The sequence below is a fragment of the Mugil cephalus genome, chromosome 8 (assembly GCF_022458985.1).
Source record: "Mugil cephalus isolate CIBA_MC_2020 chromosome 8, CIBA_Mcephalus_1.1, whole genome shotgun sequence".
Classification (NCBI taxonomy): domain Eukaryota; kingdom Metazoa; phylum Chordata; class Actinopteri; order Mugiliformes; family Mugilidae; genus Mugil; species Mugil cephalus.
The window spans coordinates 16827770-16851625 of record NC_061777.1 but is presented as its reverse complement, the minus strand read 5'-3'; the positions used below and the strand labels follow the sequence as shown (position 1 = coordinate 16851625).

The following is a 23856-nucleotide window of genomic DNA, read 5'->3' as shown; positions in this document are numbered from 1 at the left end:
GGGAAACCGGAGCTTTTGTTTGTGAAATTGAAACCAGATTAAATGCAGTATTTGCCATTCTATATGTTAAAATAGACATTGAGTACCATAAACCGCAATCTAACGCAATCAAGTTGTGCACTACCAGGTGTCCATATGATAATACTTTGTATTTCAGTTTCAGTGACACGATGCAAAAAGGTTTATGACTTTTGCTGAAGCTTTCTCGATGATTCAAAAAAAAAAAACCAACCCCTGGAGTCAGAGAGAGCAGGGCAAATAACAGGATTTATTTAACCCTGGCCCCCCTTTTGTCCACCATCACACTCACTTCTGTCTCCCTTGGTCTCACCCTCCCCTCATTCCCCACCGTCCAGCCCAGCTAGACACCTTCTCCAAATCCGTTTTTGATGGATTTCCCAGCAATCTCTCAACTGCTGGTGGGACGCATGCACACGCCCCTTCAGGCTAAGTCCATCCAACAAATTCTCACACACGTGTACTTTGCTCTACCCCTGTCACAATCACAACATCTGCATCAAAGGACTCCTGTCAACCAACAACTTCCTGCCTCCTGAGTCTGACTAATTGATTGATGGATGGTTGCTATTTAAACACTCGCTAATTCTGAGAATAACTCAGACTGATATAACAGCAATGGAACATATGAAAAATAGGATATTTTCAGTGTCCAACTTTCCTAAATTATTTTGGTATATGAAAAAAAACAGCATGACTTCACCCGCCGAAGTTGCTGATCTTTTTCAACCTTGTAATTAAGAGCAAATATTTTTTAAAAGAACTTCATACAGTGTTCATGCTGTTGGCAAGGCTGTGCGCTGCATATTATGAATGGGATGGGTAGAAGACATCAGGGTGGGTAAAGACAGGACGGAGCGGCCGCAATTAAGCTTTAAGCTAGCTCCACCCCGCTTGTCATGCTGTGTTGTTTTGTTGTGTTAACCATGACAACTGTCTCAGCGGCTCCATCCAGCTTTAGGATTATTCTGGGTGACAGAGCTAAGCAGGAGAGGAGAGAACAGGAAGGGGAAAAGACCGGAGAGAGGGAAAGCAGGGGAGAGATGAAGAAACATGACAAGAGACGTGGAAGGCAATGGGGTTTAAATTGGACGAATGGAGGAATGAGGGTTATTTGAGGAACCAGGGGAGCGGGAAAGATCGTTAGAGGGAGCCATCAATGCCAAATTTCACAGGATTGCGTGACAAATAAATTTGTGTGGAGAATGAACCCAACAACTGCTTTAACAGTTGTGACAACACGTGGACAACAGTAATTGGTTATGGAATAATGTTATGAATCATTTAGACCACAATGACCAGCACGCCTGCCAGTCAGCCTGCCTGCACATTGTGAAACCTAGCAGGCCCTAGCACAACATCTGGCCCCTCGATTCCTGCCTGTTAATCACGTTAGGTTTAATTTTTACTTTTTATTAAGAGCATCTTTGTTTAAAGAAAGAAAATGCGGCGCCTTTTATTAAATTGCGAACAGGATATTCACCATGCACGGAGTATGTTTTTAGTGTATTTCCAAGTATTGTATTGTAATTTAATCATTGTGAATGTGTCTGATTCCTTGTCCTGGAAGCTTCCCCGTTGTTCTCATTTTTGTATTTATACTTGACTAAATGTATTTGGGTTCACAAACATGGGACTTAGGTTACATTCTATAGCATCTTGCAGTATATGCGTCTTTCCTGCATGACAATTAAATATTTCCTCCAAAACCTTTCCTTCTTTTGCAGGAATGCTCCCTGTCCTCTTGCTAGCTGGGTTGATTCTGGCTCTGTCCATCCCTGGCACTGCGTCAGAGTCGGCCACGCTGCGGTTCCTGGGGCAGACTGCCTTCGTTGTCAATGAGAGCAGCACAGCTGTGGTCCGGCTGGTTGTGGAGAGAGTGGGAGACCCGGTCAATGTGACAGCTTTGGTTTTGGTAAGACACTGGAAAAGGTTGTCAGCGATGAGTCCTTGTGCATACATACTCATTATATGGCTTGCTGCATTGCTCAGTCCCTTTCAAATACAATATTCCAATTCAAATACAAAATCAGCTCTGATACAGCTATTTTGAGTTAGTCTCCTTGATTTAGCTATCAACACTAAAGAGAATCAGAAGCCTCTCTATCTACAACAAAGGGTGGTAGTGAAATAGACTTAGTGCAGAAACTGCATTGTAAATGAGTGGATTTTGGCTTTACTTCCTCCAAATAGGGGGGTGGGGGGTGGTGTAACGTCAGCTGCTCACAGATGGTGTCTGGAAAGGCAAACTGGCCACGCAGCGGAGAGTGGATGGGGAGTTTCCTGTGTTTCTTGATATGTTCACATTCACAATTGTCGTTCCATGAACTTTTTCTGGGCTAATTTACTCGGTTATTGAAATACTGTGTAATTTCAGACTTCCATCCAAAATCTAATTTAGCTTAAAAAGAAAGGAAAAGCGACTCGAAATCAAGCTAGACAAGCATTAAACCTGCATTGCACTTAGCACAGAACGATCACGGCTTCAAAATTATTTATTTTCATGTTGTTTCCATCTCCCCATTGGTTACCATTTCACGCTAATGATGGCAAACATGCAAACATCATCTACACACAGAAACTGAAAAAATCAGCAGTTTGATTTTAGTTAAATGGTGTTTGGTTTGGTTCTTGTTTCACTCAGCTAGAGGGGGTCGACACCGGGGACTTTGAAGCCATCAATGCTGCAGCCTTCTTGCTGTCCACTGAGTCCAGTAAGACCATTTTCATCGCTGTGAAAGATGACGACTTGCCCGAAGCCGACGAGACATTTACCTTCAACCTTACACTACAGGTAAATCCCATTGTTTGTCGATGTGCTCTCCCACAATCTTGCATAAGCTGAATTTATGTGACAAAGCAGTTCCTGCCTTCCCTTCTTTCTCCCGCCCCTACAGAGCTCCACGTTTCTTCCCACAACGTCCCACTGTTCTAATTCTGCCCCTGACTGTCTTAAACCCTAACCCCAGCTCCTAAGAAATGTGGAGTGGGGGCGTCACACTGTAAACCCTGGGTGGCTCAGAGCTGCAGCCTCTTTGATGTGTGTGCTCTGTAGGACTTTTCCAGGGCTTGCCTGGGTGGGGCCAAATATTGTGTGCGTCTCTGAGGTACCAGACCAGAAAACACTTTTGTGAAGAGAAACTAACTTTGACAGCCATAGCCTCACCACACACTGGAACGAAGTGGTTATCTCATTGATTTCAATGGATATGGATATCATTGCCATATGTTGTGGGTTCACCATTGTAGCTGACACAGTGTTACAATATTACAATAAATTAATTTATTCACAACCAGTACATTGAAATCTTGTAAACTATACCAACATTATAATCAGAGATTACAGTGTGCTAATGTGGTGTTACTGTAAGATAAAAAAAAATATATATAATGGGCCCTATGTTACTATGCTCTGAATATTGAGGGTATTGTTGTCCTGTGCAGCTATAGATGTTTTAAATTGGATTTTTAATTGGTATACATTGTAAATCCTCCTCATTATCATGACAGCTCAGGATGTCTCACACCTAAAGACTGTCTCCATGGTTTCACGTAGCCCCTAACTGTCAAGTTTGATTGATGAGCTGGGGGGTCTGGCCTTGTCTGCCCATCTCATCCGTCACCAACAGGCCTAAGATAAAGGTCGTCGCGAATCACTGATTGTCAGCTGTGTGCATTTACAAAACAGCAACCACTGACCTGCTGTCACCGAGAATGACTTTCTTCCCATTGTTTTCAACTTGACGCTGCATTTTTGGGACATCTTGTTAAAATCCAGTAGCCCATATTTAGACTGCTACGAGAGTGAAAGACCAGATGAGGCCCACTTTGCGCCTCTCGTGTTTACACTACAGCAGAGACAAAGCTTGGGCCAAATGCTAACCTATCGGCTTACTGAAAGACTGTCTGGAGGGTGAATGTGTGCGGAAAGAGGTGTTCAAACAGAAGCGAGAAACAAAGGGTCGATCAGGCTGTATTTATCATTTGTGGCAGTTCAAAGTTGAATGAATCCATCTAGAAAATAAGTATTGTAATCGATAGCATTAAAATATACATGTGCACAAGCACACACACGCACGCACAAGTGGACTGGAGCATATTCATGTGTTGCAGGTGACAGCTGCAATTAAACGTGTTGAGAAAAAAAGGAGATAGGAAGGAAATATTAGCTTGGTAGGCAAGGTTTATTTAGTGTTTCATATGTTTCACAAAGTGGACTTTTATGTTGTGTTTATGTGTCACCGTGTCTTTATGTAGTCGGGCACACATGAGTGTGTTTATGTGTGTAAGCAGCTTTCTGGCCAGGGCTCTGGCTTGGCTTTGGGAAAGCGTGCGTATTCTGTCTGTGAGTTGACCTCCTACAAGAGCTCAGCATCAGAAAGAAAGCTCTGTTACAGCTTGGAAAAGCCCCGTTTGAATAGAGGGATGAATGCAAGAGGCATTCATCCAAGCTGTAGAAGTACTTTCTTGTTTTTCCATTTTCTCCTTTTCTTCCCTCACCTTAACATGAGCGCGCGCGCACACACACAGTGGCTTTGCTAGGTATTTTCAGTTGGGCTACCTTTGAGAAAAAAAGAGAAAACCTTTTAGAGCTTTTTTGGGTGAGAAAGTTGAGTGTTTGATTGTCGTATGATGTAAAGACTCTCATAGGTGATGCTTTTTCAGAATGTGTCCAGATGTTTGTATGTTACAAAGGATTCTAGAGGTTTTGGACATTTCGCTGGAAACCTGTGCACTTGAAGTCTGACCTCAGCCATTATTGATGTCAGCACGGTTGTTTCATGAAATGCTTGTGAAAACATTGGTAAGCTCCCTAATGGAAACCCTGGAAAGTTACACAAAATAACAGATGTGTGTGTGTTGTTGTTTTTTCTCTTTAAGAGCTGCAAGGAGCATGTTCCTATCGTCATGGGACATGGTTCTTTTTGTTAAGTTAAAAACAAACAGGGTAAGCTTCATGAGATTATAAGCATGCTGAGATTTTAAATTTGTCAGGTCTTAGTGCCGAATCACAGAGCACAGCACAAGTCCTAAAGAGGCATCCTGCTGAGGGCTAACCTGACAAATCAACCGGGCTGAAACCAGCACTTCCTGTCTTTGTGCCTTCTCACCAGGGCCGCTCAGTGGGAGCACAGGAATGAAGCGAAGGCAGTCGTTCTGGCTTTTCACATGAGAACCAGAGTTGGGATTAACCATTCGGGGGGGAGGAGGCTGAGGAGCGTGAACGTAAATACTGTAGTTTTGTTCTGGTTTTATCTGACCATCTTGATTCTCCTGGTGTTACAGAGTTCATCTAATGGTGTGACGTTAGGAACACCCAACAAGGCAACCATCACCATCCTGTCCAATGACAACGCCTTTGGAATAATTGCCTTCAACTCAGTAAGAAATCTACATGCATCTTAAGACATCTGCTTTATTCCTGCTCCTCTCGCTGTCCTCACTATCCTGTCTCTTTCAGGTCATTTTAATGTAGGTGCCACATTAGCCCGGTCATTTCTCAGTTGCAAAGCACCATACATAATAAAATACAAAAAATATGAAAACAGAACACACAGATAGTTCAGAGTGAGTCAAACTAAACTTGCTGTATTTTGTGTCATCTGTACTTGATTTACTCTGATTTACTCAGAATTTGTTCAGAATCGGCTTGACTCTAATTGGTAACAAGAAGCAGCAAACTGGATTGGTTCAGCTAATTGGAGCTTTGTTTGTTTTGTGTGTCTTTCGACTCAGACTGAAGAGATCATTGTTGATGAACCCAGAGGACGGAACCATTACGTGCCTTTCACCTTGATTAGAGAAAAGGGAACATATGGAACTGTGACAGTGACCTTTGAGGTGAGGGGTCAATGCACATAAAACCAGCACGCCTAAGATACCCTCCTTGCTTCATCCAAAGAGGACTCACCCTGTTAGAAATATATGTGTTTCTGACTGATGTGCTTGTTTTAGCTTGTTGAAAATGCTTTTATAATTTTATTAAATAATTTTATTAAATCTAAACTTGTGAATTCATGCATATCATCAATTTAATGCACATTAAATAATTCCCATGAATTCACATCCACATATAGTACAGTAGCATGCAGACAGATAAATATCACATCAGTTTGTCTCTTTGTGTTTGTACCCCAGGTCTCAGAAGGTCCCAACCCTGCTATAGAGGATCTCAGTCCTGACAGAGGGAACATCACCATCCCTGTAGGACAGTCTGTGGTGCACTTCAGTATTCTCATTCGGGATGACCAGGTATTGAACTGGCTCCTTAGTGCACTAGGTTTTTCTTCTCTCTCTGTCTCTGCATCAGTGATTTAAACATTGCCAGTTTTATTATTTAATTATTTTAGAGATGATGTATTCGGAAAATGTCTCGTATAAAAACGACCGTGGCGTAAGTTTGATTGACTGTGCCAAACTAATTGGCTCCAAACTGGTTTGGAGCTTAAATGTCAGGACTACTCGAGGTCTCTTGGCTGTTGGTGTTTCACCAACCTTCATAAAACTTGAAGCTAACATGCAGTATTTTCAGTTTTAACTATATTCTGGGTGAGCTGTATGCGAATGTGCTTCTCTTCTCTCTCTGTGGACCAGATACCAGAAGACGATGAAGTGTTTTCAGTCAGGCTAACGGGTGTGGCAGGTGGAGCGCTCCTAAGGCCGAATGCCAGCAGTGTCCAACTGAGAATCCGGCGTAATGACAGCCCGCTGCGGTTCTCCCACTCTATCATGGTTGTACCAGAGTCTGCTGCAGTCATTGTCCTCAATGTGACCCGTGGTCGATTCACTGAGGATGGACCACTCATCGGCTCCGATGACACTGAGGTTCCTCTCTCTTAATCGATTTATACAGCATGTTAAGCTAGACTTTTGACTCGTCAAGCTCAGGGAACAACCGCCTCGATGGTTTACAATCTATAATTTACATGCATAAAAACAATAAGTATAATACAAGTTTATTAAAAGCATCGGTACTACGCTGTGTTTAGGTCTCCGTAGATTACATGGTGGTGAGCGGTGAAGGACTGGGCAGCGCCACCCCAGCTGTGGATTTCCAGGACCTACAGCCAGTCAGAACCCTTACGTTCCCTCCATTTGTCTACACAACGAGCCTGCTGTTCAACATCAGCGACGATAGCGTGCCAGAGATCGCAGAATCCTTCCACGTTGTCCTGGTGGAGGAGACCATCAGAGGAGATGCCGTGCTAGTGCCGCCCAATGCTGTGCTGGTGACCATCGAGCCCAACGACAAGCCTTACGGCGTCCTGTCAATAAGCAGCAGCGCACTCATTCAGCCAATCAGCATCAATGAAGATCAGACACAAAGGTGGATAACTTACATGTAGTAATACATTTATTTAAATAAATATATGTCTGCATATGTTAAATGCAACATTACATCTCCCCCAGATTTGATGGCATCGTTATTGTGAGAAATGGAGGCAGCTACGGGGTCGTGTCTGCCAACTGGTCCATCAGTAGAAACTCCAGCGATCACTCGCCTGTGTCAGATGACCTGAGGCCTGAGGTGGGAACGGTGAGATTCGCTGCCGGTCAGGTGACTGCTGTGATTCCAATAAACATTGTGGCGGACGAGCAACCCGAAGAGGCAGAGGCCTTCATTCTCAAACTGCTGCCCAGCACCGTGACTGGAAACGCGGAGGTGGACGAACCCATGGAGGTCAGCTCAGAGGAGATTGTTGATTTTCTGGTTTTATTTGAGAGAAAAAAAAAGACTGCACTTGTTGCAGAACACGTCCTATAGCTGTTGCTGCATGTGTTATGCATGTGCGTGACCTACAGTAAGGCACAGTGGCAAACTTGGCACGTTCTGCAAAAGTCGACCCCTTGGTGCGTAACTCTGCTCCGTGGGTGTTCCCTTAATGTGGCTGAATCAAAACAAAGCGGAAACAGCAGGCATGCTCAGTGTGTGGTGTTTCTGTGCGTGTCTTTAAGTGTGGCTGAAGTGGTGACAGGTTTTTATAGCTTCCATCTTTATCCAAGCCTCTTGGCTATGTGCGAAAGCAGTGGGCAGATCTAAGTCATGTTTATGTTCAAGGCATAAGAAGTCGCACAACAGTACACCACCTCAGATTGTGCGGGACTACGGAGTCTGGCTGCCATCTGTGCAGAACGAGGCTCCGCTGAAAGTCAATAAACAAACAACTTGAACAGTAATTTAATCAGTGGTTAATTGTCATTAAAGTTGCAGATAATATATCACGCAGAAATTACACACGCGTTACACTGAGCTGTAAATCCACCGTTGTGAAAGTGTCAGGCGATGCATCGGACAAGTGCATGTTTCAGGGAAATGAATGAGCACTTAAATGGCCATGGAAACTACTCTAGCAGTTTTAGCAGAGTTAATTAAAGAGGATGCCGCTCTAAAGTTAGCTCAGGGCTCTGTTTTACTACTTTCAGTCTCACATGTTTTTTTTCCTCTCTCCGTTCCTCACCTCTCCTTTTTTCTTGTTATGACCAAGATACAATCTTAGGAACACCAAAACAGGATATCCAACAAAGTGTAATTGATGGTAAATCCAGACTTCACTGCAATTACTCTCTCATAGCTTAAAGATATTTTAGCTCTCTTCTTGCTGCGCATGACTCACCATCACTCTGTTGTAGGCGGTGCAACTAAGAATGGATGTTTTCTACGAAATAAATATATTTTGGGCTTTTTTGTTTTTGTTTTTTTATCATGCAAAATGTAACATGAGCCTATTTTCTTTCTTCCTCCACTCTTTCCTCAGATGGTGTTTTACATCCAGGACAGTGATGATGTCTATGGACTCTTTCGCTTTAACCCCGACAAAGAACAGAGAATCCAGAGTCAACCCGAGGGCCGTTTCCTGTCTCTACATTTTTTGCGAGACGGTGGTACTCTGGGTAACGTGTCTTTGACCCTCACGGCCCTCTACATTCCTGCAGGTCCTATAGACCCAGCACTGGCCCGTGACCGGGTTCTGAATGTTAGCAGGTCTGTTAGTGTGGTGTTTTCCCATAAGCGCGAGGTGCCGGTAACGCTGCCAATCAGGAATGATGCCTTTCTGCAAAACGGAGCTCATTTCTTAATACAGGTAACTGAGCTGTGAGGGTAGCATTATTTTTTAAATTTTGATTCATGTGTGAAAGTGCATTCATTCTGTCTACATTTCTGGCCATATCAGTGCCATCCAAGGTTCAAGTGCCTCATTTGGATGTGTGAATGGTTTGAGACTGGCACTCAAATCTGGCATGTTGCTATGGGATTTACCCAACTGTCCAAACTAACAACATCTCCCAGTCCTTAAAGCTGGCAGAAAAAAAAAAGTACTTGAAAAGTCTTCTTCACATACTGCTGAACCCTAATTACATCACACGCTTTCAGCCTCAGTACTCCAATTCAAAGGTGCACAAACATAAAGGCACAAAAGTCATTTAACACACGTTAGAAAGTGACAGAAATAACCGCCTTCTGGTAGTCGGTCATAAGCTTTATATTTTAAAGCGTCCTCTCTTGAATATCTTTCAGCTTTTGGGGCTTTTTTGCCTTCTGTTAACTGACTTGTTTCTTCTGTTTTTTGTTTTTCTATAGCTGAATACACTGGAGCTGATTGATATCAATCCATTGATTCCTTCAAACAGCCCAAGGTTTGGGGGAGCTCTAAACCTGACGTTGACCGTCACCCCTGACATTGCCAACGGGGAGATTGGCTTTACAAGTAACACCACAGTGGTGGCTTATGAACCTGAGGACAGCAATGTCAGCATGGTAGGTGATACATGGATGTGCTTTCAGATAGTATCAGTAATTACGGTCTCTATTAACTCATCCGACTACTTTTAAGACACCATGACAGAGATCCAGCATGTTCTGTTGTATTTTACCACTTACTGGTCTAATCACTATTGATACTCAGTGTGCTTGCTATTGTCCAGCAGTCATGGTGTTATGTATGTTGTAAGAGTTCACTCCGTGATGTTTGTGAGTGAGCCTCCCTTTGCGGCGTGATGGGACGGACGGTCGGGCTGTAGTCTTCTGGAGTCTTAAGCCGACTGGAGCCAATCGTGAGGATGCGACTGCTGACGACCTGAAGCCTTTTAACGGCTCTGTTGTCTTCCTCACCGGGCAGAGTGACGCCTCCATCAATCTTACTATTATGGCTGACAATATCCCAGAAGTCAACGAGACCTTGGTGCTCACTCTGGATAGGTACAGACGTTAAACTTTTCAACATTATTAATGATCATAACCCTCCATATAATAACACTCATAATGAATGGAATGTTCTTGAGAGTGTGTACCACAAACAAGAGTCCATCGGCATTTGAGTGGCTGAGTCTTATCCCATCCCTGTTTTGTTTGTGTGTGCGCGTCCGGGGGGTTGTTCTTCTGCTAGTCTATATTCTGATGAGAACGGCGGCTTTCTCTCCCTCCCACTCCCCCCCCTGCAGGGTGGAGACTGCACGCTTTATAGTGTACTTTGGGTAAGTGGAGAGTGGAGTGAACCTGGGCCTTTTGTGTGGTGTGAATCAGGTCTTTGTTTTTCAGAGAAGGGCCTACTTCAGGATTTCTGGGGTCTTTGGTCAACATGGGGATGAGGGGGACCGGGGACAGGGCGGGGGGAATTCTGCAGTGGTGCGAAAACAGGGAATCCAAAAGGAGAGGGATTGTTGGGAGTAAATAGAGAATCGTCTGTATGTGGCCTTGCTCTAATTTAATCGGGCTTGATTGTGCGCCCTTTTGAAGACGTCAGCGTTTGTATGCATGCGGCGCCTTAGCTGTGACCGTTTGTTTGGAGTGTTTCATTCTGCCATGCCTTTGTGATGCCCATTATGTTTTGCAGTTTTCTCAGCGTATACACACATGCATGCACACCCCTGTGGAGCAATAAAGAGGCAGGCACGCAGTTGATTGACACCGTTATTAAAAGTGCTCTGAACAGCAGGACATCATACGGAGTTCGTAATTAATGAGGATCACACAATAAAAGGAATGCCTTAAGAAGTTTGAATTAAAATTGAGCAGTTTAAAATTAGCTCTTATTATAGCTTATGTTGCAGAATCTCACAACATTTAACGAGAGTAAAGGTCTAAGAAACTTCCACAGCATGATGACAGATATTTTGCAGTGTGTTTCTATACTCCAGTCATAGTCACTGGTATGATTTTGTGTCTCAGGATTAATGTTGAGAATCAGATCCTGAAAGCTGGCTTCACCAGCAGAGAGATCGTCATCATGGAGAACGACGACCCTGGAGGAGTCTTTGAGTTCTCCCCGTTGTCCAGAGGTCCATGGGTTATCAATGTAAGTTTAAACCTGCATAGAAAAACTATTAAGACTAGATTTAAACCACCCTGTGTGCTACCTCAGCTTAGGCTATAATTCCTCGCAGTAAAGATCTCTCTCGTGCCTCCAGCTCATCAAAAACTCTGCAGCCAAGATTTTAACCAGGAAACATGACCAGATTTCAAAAGTCCCAAAATTTACTGCTGATTTTTGAGTATTTCCAACCAGGGGCCCTAGAGATAAAACTCTGCTGTTTTTTTCTCTTTTAATAACACGCTTTTTCTAAATAGATTTTTTGTGATTTTCTATGTTTTATGGCATTTTATCTTCCTTTTCTCTTTTGGGGTTCTATTGTACTGGGGTCAGGTCATATCTGTTACTTAAAAATGCAACACGTTACTATTCTTAGACGGCTGACAACGTGGAGTCTTCAGATCTGGCTCCAACCGGGCGATGGTAAAAGGAGGCCTATTGTATTTCAGAATTCTCCCAAGTGTATCTTAAGGTTGTTGACTTGACCTCTCAGTCGTAGAGCCATTACTGGCTCAGGTTTTTACAGGTGGGAATTAAAAGGAAAATTGCCCGGGGCTTAAGGTCTTAAACCTGACATATTGTTATGCTTTCTCTGGTTTCATTATATTTGTACATTTAAAAACCTAGGAGGGGGAGGCCGTGGAGCTGCACGTGGTCAGAGCCCAGGGACAACTTTTGAAACAGCTGGTGCGATATTCTGTCGTGCCTTCTGGCAGCACTGAATTCTATGGTGCTACTGGCATCCTGGAGTTCAAACCTGGGGAAAGAGAGGTTGTGGTGGCACTGGTGGCAAGGCCTGATGGGGTGCCTGAGGTACATTTTTGAATGTTTTAATAATAATTATAGTGAATTATCATATTTCTTTTTTGTCTGTTTATTTCAAATCACTATTTTAAATGAAAACTGACTGTGTGTGTGTGTTTTTTTGTGCAAATGTGTGTGCATACAGCTGGATGAAACTTTCTCTGTGGTACTTAGTAGCCACAGCACTCCACCCAGTCGTCTAGGCAACCACAGGGAGGTCAACATCACGGTGCGGAGGAATGACGACCCTTTTGGGGTCATTGAGTTCTTCCAATCAGGACTGACAGTGGCCATTAATGAGAGCAAAGGGAACGTGACGCACCGAGGTACCGAGTAGCAGTCCTTTAGATAATGGAGATACTTTATAGTCAACACTTAAAATTGAAATTGCGGTCAGTCACAGAACTCTGGTGTGCATGTCGTGACATTTATGTGATTGTTAATGAAGAAAAGAAGGACGTTTTTTTTTTTAAGCGAGTGATCCTGTTTAACACATTTGAAAGATTCTATCTGTCTCTAGTCTATGTATTACACATGTTTGCTCTTAGCAGGGTAGCTGTACAATGAAAATACATTATTTAAACTAAATAGAGTCAGATTTAAATCAAAAGAAAGGTGCAAAAAAAAAATCTGAACACAAAAAATCTGGATTCTGATGTTCCCTCAGCCGTTTACCCTGTGGTGAGGAACAGGGGTCACTTTGAAGAAGTATCAGTGTCGTGGGTCTTGGAGCCGGCCCTGTCCGGAGATGTCATCCCCCTCCAAGGAAACATCACCTTCAAGGAGGGGGAGTACCTGAAAAACCTCACTCTCTTCTCTGTACCTGATGAGGTAAAAAGTTAAACTCAAAAGAATTGAATCCAAAATCAGAGTTACTTTCCATTGCCTGAATGTTCTTTAATTTTCTTTTTTTAAGATCCCAGAAGACATGGAGGATTTCACCATCACACTGTTAAATGCTACAGGGGGCGCAAGACTGGGGAACGTACGAAATGCCAGTTTGAGGATTAATAAGAATGATGACCCCATTTACTTTTCTGGTAAGGATTTCACTGTCTATGAAGCATATCTGAACGACCGAGATAATACATTTTAAAGCTGCAACCTTTCACCTCTCCCTCTCCGCTACCTCAGAGCCGGTCGTCGTGCGCCTCCAGGAAGGGGGTGTGGCCAACTTCACTGTTCTGAGGGCGGGGCGGGCAGACTTTCTGGCCACGGTGATGTATCAAGTGGAGTACGGCGACGCGTCACCGGGCGACCTCACCATGCTGAGTAACGACACTTTGCTGGTGTTTGATGTGGGTGAATGGATGAAGAACATCTCTGTGGCTGTTGAAGATGACGACATACCAGAGACTGACGAACCTTTCCACATTGTTCTCTTCAACGCCACAGGTGAGTAGCAAGTACTGCGAATTACAGGGAGATCCATGAATTATGAGATGCTTTTGCAGATAAACTATTGGATGTGTCATACCTTGAGAAATTTCGATTTGGATAATAAAGAAAACACCTCTGCATTCCCCTTCTCTTTTTATATGTGAATTAAAGAAGGCAAATCTAGCAATTATGCACCGTCTCAAATTGACATCAACACCTTCTTTGCTCCTTCTCTTGTCTTAATGCCGGTTAATACCGTGTCTGTGATAGCTCCTCCAACCCGGTATTGTGTTAAATGGATAGGAGTGAAAGGCTGCGGGCCCCAACAAGACTTTAATTATCAGACTCCAGACATTTTAAGACACAAAGGGCGGCCACTCCACAGGCCTCTTTGTGTTTGCTGATTGACAGCAGTGGTGTAGAGTCGAGGAAGGGTTAGCCTCTGGTTTAATTCTGGCAGGGATTGTGTTAAAAGTCAACACTTGATGTTAGAAGTCAACCAAACACATACTGGAACCTCGACAATCTTTACCTTTCCTGCTTAATCGTGAGAAGATATGCATGCTTGTGACATTGTATCTGCAGTCTGGCAAACTGCTGAGTCCCTTGTGAATTTTATTCCTTCCTTATTTTCTTTTTTTTTTTCAAGACATTAACATATAATTGTTGTAATTCAGTTTAACACTTCTGCCGCGAGAAGCCTTTGTCTTTGGACTCTCATTCTTCATGAATAAGAAGCCCTTTCCTCCTGGGCTTGGTTGCCATAGTTATAGTGTGGTATGTTAATAAGAGCAGCCTGCCCTTATTGCATGAAATTTAGCATGACAATAACAATATGACCAGTGCACTCCCTGTCAGTCTCTGTAGTCTCTATCAATCTAGTCTATCTTTACACTTCTCTGTCTTTCTATCTATCTGGCAGTCCATCTGTACAAAGCATGATTTGGCAACTTGAAGACACAGACTGCATCACCATAGGAACGCAGGTCCTGTTCTAGTCTGATGATATGTGTGTCCACACAGGCGATGCTGTTGTGTATGGAGCAGACACAGCGACTGTGGTAATTGAAGCCAATGATGATGCCAATGGCATTTTCACCTTGGAGCCCACAGAAAAACCTGTCGAAGAGGGAAAGACCAATAATTTCTAGTAAGGAACAGCTCCTCAGTTCATGTTTCTTAATGCCAAACATTATTTGTTTTTTTGTGGTCTTTAAATTTAAATTAATAATTTAAAATCCAAGAGTTGTAATTGTCTTCTCTCCCAGTGTACTACGAGCAAGGGGGCATTTTGGGAATGTTACGGTCTTCTGGCAGCTGTTTTCCAATGACTCTGTGACACCTCTGGAAGAAAAGCAAGAGTTTACAAATACCAGTGGCTCCATCACCTTCACTACCGGAGAAGACACCAAGCCCATTGTCTTGGAGGCTGTCTCAGACAAACTCCCTGAGTTCAATGAGTTCTTTGTCCTCTGGCTGGTAAATATCTCAGGTGAGTTAAAGGAAATAAAAGTGTCAGGTTTGGCAGCTGTCATAACAATTTGTCATTTAGTTTCATCTTTAAAGTTTAGTCATCAGCTTTATGTTCTCTATATTATCAGTTGCAAATGAATACTTTTGTTTTGAAAGCTCTTGTCCATAATTTCTTTCAGGGGGTTACCCTGGGGACGGAGGACGCCTAGCTGAGACCTCTCTGAGTGCTTCAGTTCTCATCCCTTTCAATGACGACCCATTCGGTGTCTTCGCCATTGCTAAAGACAACTTGGACCAAGAAGTGGCTGAAGATGTGCTCTCGCAGGATGATATGGCTGATGTCACTTCCTTTACCATCCTCCGACAGCAGGGTACTTTTGGTAATGTCCGCGTTGCCTGGGAGATTGTTTCTGGACACTTCCCACAGGGCCTTCCTCCCATGGATGACCTGCTACTTCAAGCTTCCTTTCCAACTGATGTTGAGCTTAGACCTCATGCGAGGAGACACCACTCAGCCACAGACACATGGTTTTTCTCTGGGCGTCCTGGAGCTTATGGGACCATCTCCCCTGAAGATGGGCCTGCTGCCATTGGCAACTTCACCTTCTCTGCTTGGCTGGTGCCAGCACCAGACACTGATGGTTTCATATTTTCCAAAGGAACACAAAATGGGAGCTTTTATTATGGCGTGAAGGTCCACACTAATGACTCTCATGTCACAGTGATGCTGTACTATACTGTAATAGGCTCAAACAATACCCAAGTGGCTCGGGCCACTGCTGAGAAGTTTGTGGAGGATAATACATGGCTACATGTCATCGTTACTGTTGATGATGGGATTATAGAGTTCTTCTTGGATGGGAACCCGGTCCCCGGAGGCTTAAAGAGCATCAAAGGGGAGGGCATCAGAGACGGTAAGTTGCTTTGTCAGAGAACATATCATAGTGACAGGTTAGGTCACCCATCACATTGTGTTTATATGTGCTTCTTTCTTCTTGTGACAGGTGACCCCATTGCTCAGTGTTTAGCATTAGTTGAAATGACATTTGGGTATATGCCTACACAACATTTTGGTTTTCCAAAAAACACACAGGGCCTCTTTGCACAAATTATCTTCTGTCACTTCTTCTTATCATATCGTACATTTATGAAGATACACCGATAAGGAATAACCTTATGACCACCTGCCTGAGACTGAGTATCAGAGAACCAGAGCATGTATATAGTTCTTCTAAGGGTGTCCTGTGGTGTCTGGCAACAAAATGTTGTTAGTGAGGTTCTTTGTGTCCTATCAGTTGAGAGACGCCTGTCTCTCCAAGCAAAACACTGCTTTTTCACAATGTGGACAATCTATTTATTTCTCCTGGCAGTGGTTTTAATGTAGTGGCTGATTGGTGTATTACATATATTTATTAAAAGATATCTTTGCTCGGCCTAGTGTTACACATGAGTTGGACTGTGAGTTTTAATTTGTTCAAATTGATTCTGTTTCATGTAATTTTATACGAGGCCAAAAGTCTATGAAGCAGCGTTTTAAAGTTCCCTTTCAGTTTTCACGTATGGAAGGGCTTCATGGTTCCATATATAAATGCACGTACATCTTTACACGCACCCACCTTTCATTTGCCTCCTCATTGTTCAGGACTACTGGGACTCTTCAATGCTTGAGTGACCACTTAGTCTCAACACTGCTGGACATTGTTAGTGCTGAAAGGAATCAGTCGGCATCTTCTTTTCCTCCTATTTTTGCTAATTACTGGAGACAATAGCCTGTATCTGGCCAAAAGCTCACATAAAGGGAAATATTCTGATGCGTCTTTGGCTAACTCCAGTCACAGCAGATTTATACATAATCGTCAGTCCTGTCGCGTTATTGTCTGCTACTGGTAACTCACCCCAAATATTGATCGCTTTGTGTCGGGGTTTTGTACTTGCTCACTGTGGCTGAACTCCTGCATGTGTCCCATTTTGTGCAAGTAGAGGAAGTGATAGGAGCAAGAGGTGCAAGAACATAAATGAGTAATGACAGAGCTGGACCTGAGTATTTGGTGGCCTTAATCAAGATTCTGCTTGTGGTGCCAGTACATCCAACCAAAACAACTAAATTAACTCCATCATTAAGAATAATTGAAACAAATGACCCTCATTATTTTACTGTTACACATGATGGCGAAAAAAGGCTCAGTGTGATTCAATTCATATTCAGTTACAATGATCTCACTACATCTTAAGCGAGGACGGGCAGTGGATCTCACTGTGGCAACATGCGACCGAATTTATTAATTTATCAGCTGTGTATTAAGTAAATCAAATAAAGCTGCCAATGTGCGTCTTTTTTTGTTATCCAATACAGGAGCTTAAAAAGTGTCACTGTAATTATAAGCAGAGTTTAAAGCTTTGCTAGGTGCATTGAAACAGCACAATTGATTTTTTCCTACTCGAGAATTTCCTCCTAGTTTGTTACACTATGCACATACAAAATGAATGCAGTCATGACATTAACCTGCTAAAAATGTGCACTGTGCTTGATTTAATGGTGAATATTGACTCCATGATGCATGCAAATCTTTGCTATACTTGAATAGCTTCAAAATTATTTTCACTAATTGCTGTTGAAATGGTATTTTATTTGTCTAAAATATTGAGCAGTGTTTTTTTGTGCGCGTGTATTTCTAGGACCTGCTTCAGTGTTTATTGGGTCAGATCCTGAGGGTGGACAGCGCTACACTGGTCTTCTCCAGGATGTCCGCCTGTACTATGTGAAGCTGAACCGCAGTCATATCCATGAGCTCCACACTCAGCCTGCCAAAACAGATCTGCGCAACATCTCAGGTTACCTGCGGTACCAGCAGGACGAAAGGCAGAAGTCGTTTGTGGTGGAGGTCAGGGATGACAACGAAGAGGAGGGAGAGGAGGTGTTCTTCCTGCAGTTGGTGGCAGTGCACGGTGGAGCGCGCCTCCCCCTCCCCAGGCCCACTGCTATTTTGCGAGTCATGAAGAGTGACAATGCCAACGGGCTTTTTGGATTCACTGGCGCCTGCATTCCTGATGTAAGTGTACGGTATTTAAATCTTTGGACTTTAAGTACTGTTTATCAACCAGCGAAAAAAAACACGCCAGACAAGTTTCCGCCAAGCACCACAGCCTTAACAAAAATATTGTTTATCTCTATATCAGTGTGGCAACTAACTTAATTGTCCTTTATATATATGCTTTGATCTCCATCACCACTGTGACAATACCATTGTCATCACTGTCATCATTCATTTGTGTCTGCACAGTAAACATATGCATACACATGTAACGTAAACCCATTCGTCATTGTCCGTCGCTGTCCTGCTGCATATTTCATCAGGCTCCATGCCTGGCTGCAGGGAGAGCATGCTTTCTCGATTTAGTTGGATTGGATGAATGGGCTCTCGTGTTGGGCCATCTCAGGTAGACCGACAGCTGGTAAGGCAGCAGCAGGTCTGTCAGTAAGGGCATTCCTATAGAAGTGGATCTGGAGTTCCATCACTCGAAATGGGAGATCTTGTTCCTTATGTCCATCAGGGCAACAGGTGGCAGGGCCGGGGATGACATTCCATCAGAACCTGAGGGTCTTCTTCATACCTCAGGCCATTTGGGAATTAAAAGAAGTAGAGGCATGTGGGCCGGCATCATTATTACAGTGAAGGAATTAGATTGCGCCGTAGTTTGTAAGGCTCTATTGTAAGCTCTATTAAGTTTAATAAACTGCATTGGGTGACTGCCCTTACATGTATTTAGCTTTGATGACATCCTCATATGGATCTCAATTCACCGAGTCACTGTTTTTCCTCCTCATAGACCACTGAAGAAGGCTCTACTATCTCCTGTGTGATTGAGCGTATGCGGGGATCCCTGGACCATGTTTACGTCAACTACACTGTTACCCAATTGGACAGCTCGAACAACGACACTCCAGCCCATCAAGATTTTGTTAATGCAACTGGAGCTGTGCTCTTCATGCCTGGACAGCGATCTGAGGTGTGTGTGTGAGAAAGTCTTAAATGAGCTGGGGAAAGCTGCTCTGAGTTCATCCAGGGTGTAGAAACAAATAAGAAGGAGCCGTGCGTGCTGTATTAACTGCTGTTTTAAGGCAACATGTGAATTTTAAATAAATATCTTATGTCCGTACTATCATCAGTCTGTCACAGTCACCCAACTGTAATGTTTTTTGATAACCAGCCCCACCTAGTGGCCGGTAGTTGCACAACATTAGTTGCACAAGTTAATAGGTGTCAGCTCAAGTTCAGTCTCTTAATCTAGTACTTAGTGACCCAGCACCCAGCATAAACACTATTCATTTAATCTAGATTAACCAATTAAAAGGAGAAAAGAGCAATAATATTAACCATATTTCAGGTACTGCCTGAAATTAAATTTAATGTCTTTTCTGTTAGGTACTGAACCTGCTGGTGTTGGACGATAACCTCCCTGAGTTAGCGGAGTCCTTTCAGGTCACGCTAGTGTCAGCAGAGTCAGGTGACGGGAAGGCAGGCTCCACCCCCACCAGCGGAGCAAGCATCGACCCCAAAAACTCAGTTAACACGGTCACTGTCACAGCCAGCGACCATCCCTATGGTATTCACTCCTGTTCCCTAAAATGTCCATCGCCTCTTCTCATCACATTTCCCATTATTTCCATGACTAAACGCACAAACACACACGCTTCCCTGATCCAGGCCTGCTGCAGTTTCAGCCCAGCCCTCCAGAGGACGGTTTGATCGCTCCAGCATTAGAACCTGCCCACATCACTGTCAACGAGGAAGCTGGACAGATCCATCTACCAGTGGTCAGGGCCCAAGGCCTTTTGGGAAGAATCATGGTGGGGTACAGGACAACCCCCTTCACAGCATCCAGCCCTGAAGACTACGAGGTTAGTTTCCAGTAACTCTCACTTCCTGAGACAAGCACGCTCATCTTGTATTGATAAACAACCTAGCAGATGAGAAGAAAATCTGTTTAACTACTTCCTTTTCTCTGGCAGGACTCAGACGGGATGTTGGATTTTCTTCCAGGGGATAGGTTGAAGTTCATCAGTGTAACCATCGTAGACAATCCTGTCCCTGAACTGGACAAGATTTTTAGAGTGGAGCTCTACAATGCAGATGGAGGAGGTAAGACACGCAGCAAGAGTTTAAACCACTTCTTTTTAATTTAGCATGTTTGATCTGAATGTTTATTAGAACTCTTTACCTATTGACATTGTATTCTGTACTACTTTTTTGTGTGTTTTGTGTGTGCGGTGCTCCTGTGTGCTTTCCCATCCCTACATACATTACCACAAACCTCCTTCCCGTATGCCCTTCGATCTACTCTACTCTTCCGGTGTGATTCTAACCTGGTGTGACACTTCTGTGATCCCCGTGTGTGATCCATCAGTGGGTCAGTTTCTGCATAGTGAGGGGAGTGGTAGTGGGGAGAGTGACTATGACTTCCTCCTTCCATCCTATCACCACCATGGTAAGTATCCCCCTCCTTCTCCCCGTTGCTTCATCTCCACTCCATTCCTTTATCCCCACACTAAAGTATTTGGTGCATATGCACAGTCACATCTGCGGGTGTGTGCACATGCATGCATGCTTTAATGTGGGCAGTATTTACCTTATACTGTGACCCCTGTAATAAGTACACATGGAGAGGGATGTGGGAAAAGCAAATAACCTTTCACAGGGCTGGATGGGAAAGCACTTGACATTAACTCCAGTGTTACACTCTATATTTTGAGTGCTGTGACCTATTCTGAAATAACCTCCCCACCCTCTATGAGCATAACATTATCACTTTATTAGTGCATTATCATCATTGGGTTATTTCAGTTAAACCTGCATTATTACATAAGAAATCATTTTCATCCCCTCTTCTCTGGCTAATACTTTTCATTTATTTCAAAGTAAAACCCCTAAAAATGCCACCAAGAGTATAATGGTAACACACGTCTGGAATTTTCTATGCAGCCACATTGGGAGTTGCTTCCCACATCACAGTGACCATTGCTGCCTCCGATGACGCCCATGGAGTGTTTGAGTTTAGTCCTCAGTCCTTGTCTGTTAACGGTACGGAGCCTGAGGATGGACGTAGCTCTGTGGTGCTGCAGGTCAGTGGGTGGAATGCACCATTTTAGAAAAATCAGGAAATGCCCTGTGATTGTTCATCATTGTGCTATGTGTTCTTTTGTCCTCTCCCAGGTGGATCGGTCCTTTGGCGACCTCTCCAATGTAACCGTGTACTGGGAATCCGAACCCAGCTCTGAGGGGGAGCTCGTCAGCAGGTTTGGGGACATCTCCTTCGGTGTGGGTCAGAAATCAGCGAACATCGTCATCGATGTGGCCCAGGATGAGACCCCTGAGTTGGACAAGAGCTTCACTGTGTCTTTGGTTAACGTCTCACATGGTCGTCTGGGTGTTAAGACAACTGCTACTCTGACTGTGCTTGCCAGTGATGATCCTTATGGAGTTTTTATATTCACTAATGCATCAAGGCCTGTTCGACTTCCGGAAGCTGATGCAACAGTTTCTCTCACTATCCTGCGACAGAGAGGCCTGATGGGTCAGGTGTGTCACACTGTAGATTAAAAAATATGCAAATTGAAGCCACTTATTATTATGCTTTGTTTTTTCATAAAACAAGTCAGGCTGTCAAATAAGTATATGGGGTGGCTGAGTCAAATTATGTGATTTTAGTTAATTAAATGTTATTTCGTCTAGGTGCGAGTAACATATGGGACCCTAAATGAAGCCGATCCAGAACCTTACAGGACTCCTGGGGTGGGCCGAGCCACTGAGGGGAAAGATTTTGTTTCCCTGCTCGATTCTGTTGTGTTCTTGGCCAATCAGAGTGAGGCAAATATCACCCTGAGAGTGTTGGACGATGAGGATCCAGAAAGAGACGAATCAGTGTTCGTGAAGTTGATCAGTGTTCAGCTCATCCAAGGGGCGCAAGAGAGGCTCAGTAAGATACTAATGCTCACACTGAGTGGAATATTTTATGTCACGTACTAATTTAAAATGTAACGGTACTCCAACCATGACTCAATTAACTAATAAAATGTCCTCTCTCTTTTCCTTCCAGTTCCCAATTCCCCTTCTCTGGGCTCCAGGACTGACACTGTAGCCCAGGTGATAGTGGAGGCCAGTGATGATGCATTTGGAGTCCTCCAGCTGTCAGCATCTGCTGTCAGTGTAGCTGAACACTATGTTGGGCCCATAATAAATGTGACACGAGTAGGGGGGATTTTTGCGGATGTGTCTGTCAAGTTCAGAGCAGTGCCTTTGACCGCCAGAGTCAGTAAGTATCCAGGACATCAACTGTTGACTTGGACCTTTCTCCTTATATTATTGTATATAAACATATTTATATGTGTGTGTGTGTGTGTGTGTAATCTTATAGGCGAAGACTACAGCGTGGCCTCAACTGATGTGGTGCTACTGGAAGGGGAGTCTAGTAAATCTGTACCCGTCTATGTCATTAATGATGTGGTCCCTGAGCTGGAGGAGACCTTTCTCATCGAGCTGATCAACCAGACCACCGGAGGAGCTCTCCTAGGGGAGCTTACACGCGCCATCATCACCATACTGCCTTCTGACGACCCTTTTGGTGCCTTTGGTTAGTAGACGTCAATGTTTCCACACTATTATTAACTATTTGTCATATTTTAGCTCATGGTTGTTACATTTGTCTCACATCTGTCCAGTCTTCCAGGCTGTTCCAGTTACTATAGAGGAGCCAGGATCTAACTCTGTTGAGGTCACATTGCCTATTGTGCGTAATGCTGGTAGTATTGGCACAGTGGCGGTCCAGTGGCGGGCCACTGTCAATGGACAGCTAGCAGTAGGAGACATTAGACCCACATCAGGAGAGGTGAGATTTGCTCCTGGAGAGACCATGAAGACACTCAGATTGGAGATTCTAGCTGACGATGTACCTGAAATCACTGAGGTAAGAAGCTGAGAGAGGAAATTACCTCCTTTAAAATATTAAAGTGTAGTTGTGGTTTTTTCAGTTTTTTTCCACTCTTCCATTTGTAGATAATTAAGGTGGAACTAACTGGTGCCAGTAACGGAGGAAACTTGGGAGCTGATACATTTGTTAATATAATAGTGCCTGCTAATGACAACCCATATGGGACAGTCTACTTTGGACAGTCTGTTTACCGTGTCCAAGAGCCATTGGAGGGAGTTTATAGAGCCAATATTACAGTTCGCAGGAGGTAATTATATTGTTTTTTTTTCTAACCTTGATTAATTTTTCTATGTGAGTTTTGTACTAACTTTCCTATGTGTTGTCTTTTCTCTGTCATTCCCTTCCCATTTCTTCCAGTGGTGGTTACTTCGGTCGCCTGGAGATCATGTACAGTACCTCAGAGATTGATGTTGTTGGTCTGGCTCAGGCTGATGGCCAGAACCTGTTGATGTACTATAACCCTCCAAAACCAGGGGTTATAGCCACTTTGCCCCTCAGGGTAGTTAACATCACTGGTCAGAGAAACCCATTGGCTGCATGTGCTGCTGCTTGTCTGAGAGAAAAAGCCTGCCAGGCCTTTTCTCTGTCATCAGTTGTGGCCTCACCATCCTGCACGTGGGTGACCTCGGGGGCTGAGGTTCTGACGTCTGAACGGCAGGTTATGACTTATGTAAAAAACGCCACTGCAGCCGCTGTCCTGTTGAGTGCCCAGGCTGTTGCAGGCAGTGATTACACTCCTGTCATGGCTCAAAGTGCCTTCATGGATGACGGATCAGGGATAGCCAACCTCACCATCCTTATTTTGAGTGACGAATTCCCCGAAATGGATGAGAGCTTCTCCATACAGATATTAAAGGTAATGTACTCTAACATTTGATGCCATTTA

The 23856-nt window shown here is 43.8% G+C and overlaps 1 protein-coding gene across 1 annotated transcript in view; it reads left to right on the top strand.

Annotated features, from left to right (window-relative positions):
* The window catches only part of adgrv1 (adhesion G protein-coupled receptor V1), a 92815-nt gene that overhangs the window by 9680 nt on the left and 59279 nt on the right, over nucleotides 1-23856 (top strand). The window contains exons 2-35 of the mRNA XM_047591129.1: nucleotides 1746-1933; nucleotides 2663-2812; nucleotides 5305-5400; nucleotides 5755-5859; nucleotides 6157-6270; nucleotides 6613-6843; nucleotides 7008-7345; nucleotides 7429-7699; nucleotides 8775-9101; nucleotides 9599-9779; nucleotides 9994-10216; nucleotides 11186-11312; nucleotides 11955-12140; nucleotides 12277-12457; nucleotides 12799-12962; nucleotides 13048-13171; nucleotides 13266-13526; nucleotides 14535-14661; nucleotides 14780-15003; nucleotides 15164-15898; nucleotides 17661-18034; nucleotides 18813-18992; nucleotides 19409-19589; nucleotides 19691-19884; nucleotides 19996-20125; nucleotides 20391-20471; nucleotides 20966-21105; nucleotides 21197-21562; nucleotides 21716-21959; nucleotides 22080-22295; nucleotides 22398-22613; nucleotides 22702-22946; nucleotides 23036-23217; nucleotides 23328-23826. Of these exons, the coding sequence (XP_047447085.1) occupies nucleotides 1748-1933; nucleotides 2663-2812; nucleotides 5305-5400; nucleotides 5755-5859; nucleotides 6157-6270; nucleotides 6613-6843; nucleotides 7008-7345; nucleotides 7429-7699; nucleotides 8775-9101; nucleotides 9599-9779; nucleotides 9994-10216; nucleotides 11186-11312; nucleotides 11955-12140; nucleotides 12277-12457; nucleotides 12799-12962; nucleotides 13048-13171; nucleotides 13266-13526; nucleotides 14535-14661; nucleotides 14780-15003; nucleotides 15164-15898; nucleotides 17661-18034; nucleotides 18813-18992; nucleotides 19409-19589; nucleotides 19691-19884; nucleotides 19996-20125; nucleotides 20391-20471; nucleotides 20966-21105; nucleotides 21197-21562; nucleotides 21716-21959; nucleotides 22080-22295; nucleotides 22398-22613; nucleotides 22702-22946; nucleotides 23036-23217; nucleotides 23328-23826 (7599 nt within the window). The 5' untranslated portion in view covers nucleotides 1746-1747. The remainder of the gene's footprint in view (nucleotides 1-1745; nucleotides 1934-2662; nucleotides 2813-5304; nucleotides 5401-5754; nucleotides 5860-6156; nucleotides 6271-6612; nucleotides 6844-7007; nucleotides 7346-7428; nucleotides 7700-8774; nucleotides 9102-9598; nucleotides 9780-9993; nucleotides 10217-11185; nucleotides 11313-11954; nucleotides 12141-12276; nucleotides 12458-12798; nucleotides 12963-13047; nucleotides 13172-13265; nucleotides 13527-14534; nucleotides 14662-14779; nucleotides 15004-15163; nucleotides 15899-17660; nucleotides 18035-18812; nucleotides 18993-19408; nucleotides 19590-19690; nucleotides 19885-19995; nucleotides 20126-20390; nucleotides 20472-20965; nucleotides 21106-21196; nucleotides 21563-21715; nucleotides 21960-22079; nucleotides 22296-22397; nucleotides 22614-22701; nucleotides 22947-23035; nucleotides 23218-23327; nucleotides 23827-23856) is intronic.